This window comes from Chrysochloris asiatica, unplaced genomic scaffold (genome assembly GCF_000296735.1).
Source record: "Chrysochloris asiatica unplaced genomic scaffold, ChrAsi1.0 scaffold00294, whole genome shotgun sequence".
NCBI classification, from domain to species: Eukaryota; Metazoa; Chordata; class Mammalia; order Afrosoricida; family Chrysochloridae; genus Chrysochloris; species Chrysochloris asiatica.
Genome location: NW_006408812.1, coordinates 2,803,854 through 2,812,815, shown reverse-complemented (window position 1 = coordinate 2,812,815; position 8,962 = coordinate 2,803,854). Strand labels below are relative to the sequence as shown.

General features: G+C 35.2%; 1 protein-coding gene across 7 annotated transcripts in view; it reads left to right on the top strand.

Moving 5' to 3' along the window:
• PDLIM5 (PDZ and LIM domain 5) overlaps nt 1–8,962 on the top strand; it is a 296,691-nt gene that overhangs the window by 160,131 nt on the left and 127,598 nt on the right. For 5 of the 7 annotated variants that reach the window (XM_006874697.1, XM_006874696.1, XM_006874695.1 and 2 more), the window contains exons 5-6: nt 2,358–2,530; nt 3,336–3,372. In XM_006874697.1, the coding sequence (XP_006874759.1) occupies nt 2,358–2,530; nt 3,336–3,372 (210 nt within the window). Of the gene's footprint in view, nt 1–1,856; nt 1,875–2,357; nt 2,531–3,335; nt 3,373–3,885; nt 4,187–8,962 lie in introns of those variants that run through there. The other 2 variants (XM_006874698.1, XM_006874692.1) reach the window with 2 other exon arrangements.

Sequence of the window (8,962 nt, the reverse complement as noted above, 5' to 3'; positions counted from 1 at the left end):
CCCCGTCTTTCTCCCACACAATAGATATTTAAGTAGAGTCATATTATCAGTGTTATTATCTTAGATTGACACCATTGTATTGTATTTCTCTAGATTAAACCTTTTATACAGGATAAAATAGTTTTATATCTGAAGTTGCTACCATTTAAGAGTAAACTACACTAACTGACTAGATAAGAGAAAAATGTAAGTTGAAATCACTTTATAAGTAGACCGAACTTAAACTTTTTCAGGTAATTACATAAGATATAGAAGCATTTGGTTTGGAATTTGTATCTCCTAAAAGTAGTATGTTTATGAAATAATCTATTCCTTTTACGTCTGAATTTTTTTAACATTTTGTTTAAGAGTGATTAGGTTTAGTTCACTATTAATGAACTGTGTTTTAGATATTTTGTCTCTAGACAAAGTATCTATTAAGTATTACCTTGAATTATAATGTGTCTGTACTAATTTCATATGGAAATATTGATTCTGTTCTTTATAGTTTCTTATGATCTATAGCCTTCAGAACATGAACTGCACATAATTTTTCTAGTAAACATGAAAGAATACATTGTAGTGGTCATTACTATGCACGAGGTAGTGCAAAGCATACATTATCTGTCTTATTTATTCCTCTAATCAACCCTTTTATATAGATTCAATTCACGTTTCACAGATGGGAAAATTGTAACTTTGAGAAGCTTAGTGACTTGTATACTCACTGACTGGAGGATATACTGCTGGAATTTCTATCTGTGTGACTCTAAAGCCAGGGATATTGACCTTAATTCAGTTAAGTTCTTCACCAGGACATGTGTTGGGTGGGAAATTAGGGACTGGAGGGGCTAGTCCAGTGTACTAAGACAGTTTTGTTAGTATAACTACTAAAATGACAGTATGGTGGCACACTGTGGTTTTCTAGCAGTGAGTTATGCTTAGCAGGAGTTGCCACTCACATCTCATTGCATTTGGCACACGTTCTCTCCTCTCATCTTGTGCCAGTATGTAGTTGGCTCATGTTCTTTTTCTTTCAGAAATGAAACTCATAGCTTCCAACAGTTTGCATTTGTCCTAGTTTGAAGTGGGGATATTTATTATGTTCCATAGATCTCGAAATAAAATGCTAAAATAATAATGTACAGTGAAAATTACTTAGTAGTTATTATACTTAGTTAATAGAAAAATGAATGTTTCTTTGTAAACATATAATCTCCTGTTATGTAGCTAACACGTTTCTTTCACATATTTAGTTCTCAGGACAACTCTGTTTGCATGTGATAGCTCTGTCTTATAAATGAAAAAAGTCAAGGTTTAGTGTGATTATGATCAACTTGTCCCCAAATTACACATCTAAGAAAACATAGAGCTGAGATTTAAATCAAGTTCTTTGATAAATGTTTCAGTAGTTTGTAGTATATCACGGGTTTGCTCCAGCTGCACTGATCATGCTAACAGCTTTATTTAATAGGAGTGATATCCATATCTACATACGTACATTAGAAACTACAGAAAGTAACAGTATTGGCCCTTTTCAAAATTGTGTTTAAAATTGCAGGTTTAGTCTGTATTAAAACATTCTTGGTTCCTGGGCTTAGTGAAGATATGGTCATTTACTTTTTTTCCTAATCATTTACTTTTGTGAATGTCAATCCATCCTAGTACTATATTATTGGTTACACATATAATCCAGATTTATGTTTTAGATGGCATAAAGTGAATACAAATACATTCAAATGACTTTTGATTTTAATTTTAACTACTATAGACTTTTCAATTTCTAGTTAATTTTCTTTTTTTCTTATTATCCTCTTCCTTTCCTTTTCTTCATGTTGGAAATCTTTCTTCTGCTGCCTCCTTCTGACAATTAAAAGGAAAATTCCACCTAAACGGTAATCTTTCTGTTGAATGCATTCTTAATACTATTATTTCATATTAGCATTGTTGTTGTTCGTTGCCTTAAAGTCAAATCTGACTCACGGTGACCCATGAGTGCAGAGTAGAATTACTCTGTAGAGTTTTCAAGACTGTGGCCTTTTGGAAGCAGAATACTAGACCAAGTTTCTGAGATGTATCAGGGTAGGATTGAACCACCAACCTTTCAGTTAGTCATCTGATGCTTACTGTTTGCACCACCTAGTGAGTACATTGTTTTTATTAATTAAAGAAAACAACATATTATACTTTATATTGGAAAAAAATGTTTTTTTAAAGAAAATAGAGACTTAGTGTACATGCAAAAGCAAAGAAGATATTTATAAAAGTAACATCAAGGATTATATTTTAAATTACAAATTATTTGGCACAAGATATTTTATCCTCTTGAGAAAAGTTTTAACGCTTTTGTTTTTTTATTTATTCCTTCTTAAACGTAGCCCACCAAGAAAGCACATTGTGGAGCGCAATACAGAGTTTTATCACATACCTACTCACAGTGATGCCAGCAAGAAGAGACTGATGGAGGATACTGAAGATTGGCGTCCAAGGACTGGGACTACTCAGTCTCGCTCTTTCAGGATCCTGGCCCAGATCACTGGAACTGAACATAGTAAGTAAAGACCTAAACATTGTAGTAATGAAGGATCTTTGTTGTTGTTGTTGTTGTTAAGTGCCGTTGAGTCGATTCTGACCCATAGCAACCCTGTACAGGGTTTCCAAGGAGCAGCTGGTGAGCTTGAACCACCGACCTTGAGTTCAAATATTCTTTACCATAGGATATTTAGAGTGATTGACAGCTACTGGAAAAGAGTCCTAAGACAGTTCGCCTTTAAATTGTGCCATGCATGACACAAGTATTGAAAATAAGACATTAGCCCAGCTAGAATTACATTGTAAAGTGTACTAGTAGTGACTAAAGGAGCTCTAGTAGCATGGTGGGTTATAGTCAGGCTGCTAACTGCAAGGTCAGCAGTTTGAATCTACCAATTGCTCTTCCAGCGAAAGATGAGGCTTTCTGCTCCCGTAATGATTTACAAGCCTCAGAAACCCTATATAGGGTCACCATGAGTCAAAACTGACTATATTGCACACAACCACCACCACCACCAAAGTACACTAGTGACTCTGTGAATATTTGGTATTGATTAGTAAGGAATCCTGGTGGCACAGGGTTTGAAAGATAGGTGGCTTGAGCCCACCAGTAACTTGGTGGGAGAAATATTTGGCAGTCTGCTTCTGTAAAGATTGACAGCTTTGGAGACCTTATAGGTGGTTTGTCTATCGGTGGCTATTATTCTGAATTTGACTCAACTGCAATGGGTGTGGTTTTGGGTTTCTTTGAGTACAGATACTTGCTTTAGTGATTTTGAAGTTAAAGAAAAGCAAAGTAATGTTGAATGCTATTTATTTTTCAGTGAAGGAATCTGAAAATGATAGTGCAAAGAAGGCAAAGTAAGTTCTCCATCTTTTGGTAAACTGAATGCTTTCCTTTCATGAATGGATTTATTTTAGTTTCTCAGGTTTTGAAGTGTAACAGTATGGCATTTTGTCTTTGCAATTAGAAGCTAAGCTTTTAACTTTGATGCCTTTTGTGTGACCTAAATGTACAGCTTATTGATGTTTTATGTTTAGTGTTTTTCTGGATTTTATGTCTAAGGCTTTTTCTTGAGTACTGAAATAAGATGCAGTGAGGAGACTGCATTTTAGAGTGCTTTGCTAACAGTTCAGATATCTGTGAATGAATTCATGCGTCATCTTGCGAGCTCTTTATTTTGGGCATAAAAGTCAGTATTTCCATGAAGGCTCTATAAAGTGCTCTTTAAAAAATCTTTGCTATAGAATAAATTGGCTATGTGAAATTAAGCTTTTGAAAGGCATGTTCTCTGCATGATGAATTGAGTGTAGAAGCCTTTTCTTTCTCTTTCTTATGACTCTTCTATCACTCTTTTGTTTTTATTTCCACAGGGAAAAGATACCCCTTCACGTCTTTAGTCCTAAATACACAAAATTACGTGACTGGCACCATGAAGTTTCAGCACGTGCTCTTAACGTACAGTGATTTATGAACCTTGCCCCCCCACCCCAAGCAGCCAGCACATACCTTTTCATTCACTTTTTTTTCCAACTTATAGTAAACTCTGTAGTGTTTGCCTTATGAAGAAAAATAGAACCTTTTCTATACTTTTCTAACAATTTCCTGCAGTTGTAACAATGAGGAAAATGAACATATTTAATGCTAGTCAGTAGCTCACAAATGTAAAACCAAGGACAACAAATTAAGGGACTAAATCTCTTCAGTGGATTTATATCAATTTTCATTATATTAAGGTACTAACCTTGGATGACGAATTCTTTTCATAAATTGAATTTGTTGTAGGTTATTTTGAGCCAAAGGTGAATGAGTAATGAATGCCCGTGTTAAATTTGAAAAATAGTGTGTTATTACACTTTCCAAGATTTCTGTTAAATACATTATTGCAATAATCTTGTGGATTGTAAGTTATTCTAAATAAGCAAATATGAAGAGGCAAGATTATCTGAGAAGACTTTGTTAGTATCTTTTAAAGCAGGTAGTATTCAAGACAATTATACAAAAGAGGAGGTGGCTTAGATTTGGCCACTACAAAAGAGAATTATGCCGTATTTTAAATGGGAAGCTACAGTGTTCTTTTGGTTTCTTTGCGTTCAAAATTCTATTTTCTACCAAGGAAAAATGTCTAAGTTGATGAATGTTTGTGGGTACAGACAGTTTCTAGGCATGAGCTAGTAAGATAGGGGGAAAAAACAAACCAGTTTTGCTTGGTATTTAAATTAGAGGATATGAACATAAAATAAATTGCAATATTAAATTGTTCTTTATGAAACATCAGAAATGTTTTATATAGTGATAAAAACTACATGTGTGTTGCTTCAATTCCTAGGAAGCTATATTTTGGGCAATATAGAGCTAACCAGAAATGCTTCTTTCTTGTAATATAATGTATTATAGTAGATCTAAACTCAACAACAAATAAATAAATGCGTTTTGAAGCTTGAAAAAGTATTGTAATAAAGCTATCTTTAACTTAGTTCTGTACTTGTTTTGTTTTATTGAGGCTAGTAATAGTGCCACTTTATTATAATATCTCAGGTAAAATAAATCATTCTATTGAAATTTCATTTAGAAAACATTTTTAATTTTGTGAATTTGTTAAAATGTGAGTGTGGAACATGGCAGAGGCCCATGTTAGGGTGGAGTTTTTTGTGGGTTTTTTTCCCTGAATTGCTGTATTATTTATGATTTTCTGTATGAGTGACATGAAAGATCAGCTAGAATATGACATAGCATAGAATTGTTTGTGTAAAAATATTTACCGATATTATCTGCATCTAAGGGTCCATTTTTACTTGTCCAGATTTTTTTTTCCACTTTAATGTCAAAATAGGTTATGACAACTGCCTGATAATCTATAGAAATGGACATCAGTTTCATGTAGTGATTGGTTATTATTTAAATTTTTGTATGACAGATACATTTTAAAAATAACTTTAAGACTTATCTATGATCATTTTCACTATACTGCATCCTATGTTAGGGTGCCCATTTCTTTTACTGAATCAGTTCTTCTTCTCATACTTAAAGATCTCACCTGCTTTGGCTTTTACAATTGTGACATCAGTCTCGGTTATACTGTCTCTGTCCCTGAAAGAACATCTGCTTACTTACGGTAGGCTGTCCTCTGAACTCAGATGATGATACATGAGACATGATACAGTCCAAGTCTCATTAAACAACAACAGAAACCAGTATTGGTACACTAAACCTGGTGTTCTTCTCTAAGTACTGAATTTCTAGAATAACTAGTTGACGTAGAGAACTCCTTGAAAGAGAATTTTAGGTAAAAAAAAAAAAAATAAAATAAATTGATTTCCCAATACAAACAAGAGAAGATGTATAGAATAGGTACAATTTAAAATAAAATTTTAATATTTTGTTTAATCAAAAGTAAAGTATGTAATGTGTCATTAAAACACAGACTTTGGTATAGGGAATGCTCTGCATTTGAGTATGTCGGTAAAAGTTCAACAAAATTGCAAAGGACATTCCATTTGACCTTTTCCAAACTTAAATTCCTGAACTCAGTGAATCTCTTGGGATGTCTTATATTCCTAGCTTAAAGCTAGCCAAATATTATAAAAGTTTCTTGCAAAAATATTATTGTAAGTCTAGTGACCTAATTTATAGCTTGTTTTTGTTTGTCTCTCTTATACAGGCTTTCTTTATCATAGACTCCCTTTTTAACGTGAAATTGGAAAGTTACTCTTAAGAATTTTGAGCATTTTTTTTTTGTTGTTATTATTTTATTGGTTAAAAGACAAAATGTTTCCGTTATAGTTAGGTATATTTTTGTTATTTAGAAAAATATATTGTCTATAAGAAACAGAAGCACACCTATCTTGTGTTCAATACATTTAAGAAGATTCAGTTATAAAAATACCTTAGAAAGCTTAATTGATGATATTGTGATAAAAAAGATTCAGAATGTTGTTAATTGCCATCGAGTAGGTTCTGACTCATAGTGATGCTCTATAGGGCTTTTGAGGAACGGCTGGTGAATTTGAACCACTGACCTTATAGTTCAAACCAACCTTGCGGTCCAGTGTGTTATCCCACAGTACTGCACCAGGACTCCTAAAGATACAGAACAGTAGCCCTTTTAGTCATAAATACTTCCCCACATATTATGTAATGAACTGTATTTGTGGTATGCATTCACAATGACCATAAATCATATATATTCATTTATTGCATGCATTTGTTCTGTCAAATAAATAATTACTGAATACACATTTCCTTTGCTATCCAAAAGTAGAGTGTTCCTTTGAAATATTTGTTAAGCTAAAATGGTGTAAAGCAAAGAAGCAATTACTATATATAGAGAGAAGCTTTTAAAATATTTTTTTAATATTCCCAGACCCAAAAAATACCCTTCCAAATCTACCAAATAATATATAAAACCTAAAATATCACTAGCATATTGTATACACAGAGAGAGTTAAAAGCTACGGCTGCTTGATGCTTAGATGGTGAATGTAGTTCCTGGGAAGGAATGTGGCAATGAGACTCCAGCGGCATGGGAATGCACTGCCTCTTAAACTGCCTGCTAGTAAAAACAAATGCTGATGGCTAGTTTCACAAAGGCAAACATCCTCTTCAGATTTCTTTTGGTTAGCGAAAACAGGTGTTAATGTAGATCTTTTATACACAGGAACTTTCAAAAAGTGGAGGATACCTGCCCCTGCTTAAATACCAGGCACTGATCTATGTGCTAGGAAAATAGTAGTGAACAACAGGAAACATAAATACATAAACAAGGTGATCTGAGGTAATTGTAACTGTGACCAGGATAATAAAGTAAATTAATATGATAGGAATTTGGCTTAGGCATGGAGGGATTATTTTAGACTGCCTGGACCTCTGAGAAGGTGACCTTAATTCCACAGTCTGAGAGTGGAAATGGAGTCAGCCGTGTGATGACTTGGAGCACGCATTGTTCAAGGCAGTGGAAAAATGTGTTGTCATTCTACCCCAACTGATGGCAACCCCATGAATTTGAGTGTCGAATTGTTTTCTTGGCTGTAATTTCTGTAATCTTCACAGAAATACATCACCTTCTGAGGCACTGCTGTGTGGGTTACTATGTTTTAAAATCATGCTTCCGCTCATGTCCTACATTTCAGCCTCACTATCCTTTCTATTCAGAATTTAGTGGTGAGTTTGATAACTTTGTTGCTGTTCTTATGTGCCATCAAGTTGGGTATTGCAGCTTCAAAGGCTTGTCTTGTTTAAAGGGTCTTGTTGACTCTGTCCCTTTCAGGGATTGTAAATTTGTTATGAGACTATGATTCTGTAGGAAGTGCAGTCGGTTTGGGAGAGAGACAGGTGCTAGCCATACTTAGATGCACACTCTTTTATGTGAAAAATCTCACTACAGATTAGTAAGTAAGCACAAGTAAGCCCATGACTATCTTATTGGGTAATCTGACACCGGTGACACTGATATCTCAAAGCAGATATGGTTTCAATATAGGACTTTGTACCACAGTGGCTGGGAACCTGCAGGACAGACAAGACTTGAACTATCCTTTCAGAAACCACCTCAGTTACAAATGCTAACACTCCCCAACCACGGTCACAGTGATGGAACTGATGGATTGGAGCACTTGAGAGTATTAAAAGCCTAGCCTTTTTGGCACAATTAGGGAGTCCTGGTATGGCACTGTAGGATAAACAGTAGTCTGCTAACCACAGGTTGATGGTTCAAACCCACCAGCTGCTCCTCAGAAACCCTATTTGGGTTGTAATGAGTAGGAACTAACTCAGTGGTACTTAATAACAGCAAGGGACAACTCAAAAGGACATTTCTAGTTGCAGAGCTCCTGTGGATTTGGATTCATTGTAATAGGGTTTGTATGGGCACCCAACTTCTCTTTCTGCCCACTCCTGCTTCCCTTCCTCTTCTTTTCAAAGGTACTAGCATTTCCTAAAATCCTCCATGCTGAACGCTGTCTTGTAGAGTGCTTTCTGGAGAACTGGATCCGTGACAGATTCAGAATCTTTTAGAATCCAGTTTTGCTCTCAGGCTCACAGGTTCTCATTAGAATGGCCCTGGTCTTTAGCTCATTGTTCTTCTCACTCCTCCTTGAATCTTCAGCCCAAGCACATGTTAACTCAGGTGACAGGGAGGGCAATGTACAAGAAGGGGGAGGACAATCTAAAAAAGAAAAGGAAGGTTGCCAGGAGAATGATGAAAATGGGTCAAGTAACAGGAAGGTTTGCAAAGGCTAAAGGGAATAGAGGTAAAAAGTGATATATACACAACCTTGGAATAACAGTGTTCTGTGTGTAGCTACATGACCAGTTGAGTCAGGTCCGACTCACATCGACCCTGTATGTATAGGGTTTCCAAGGAACAAGTGGTGAGTTTGAACTGCAAACTTTGTGATTCAAACCGACCTTTTGGGCCATTCGTATATCACACAGTGCCACACTTACGTATCT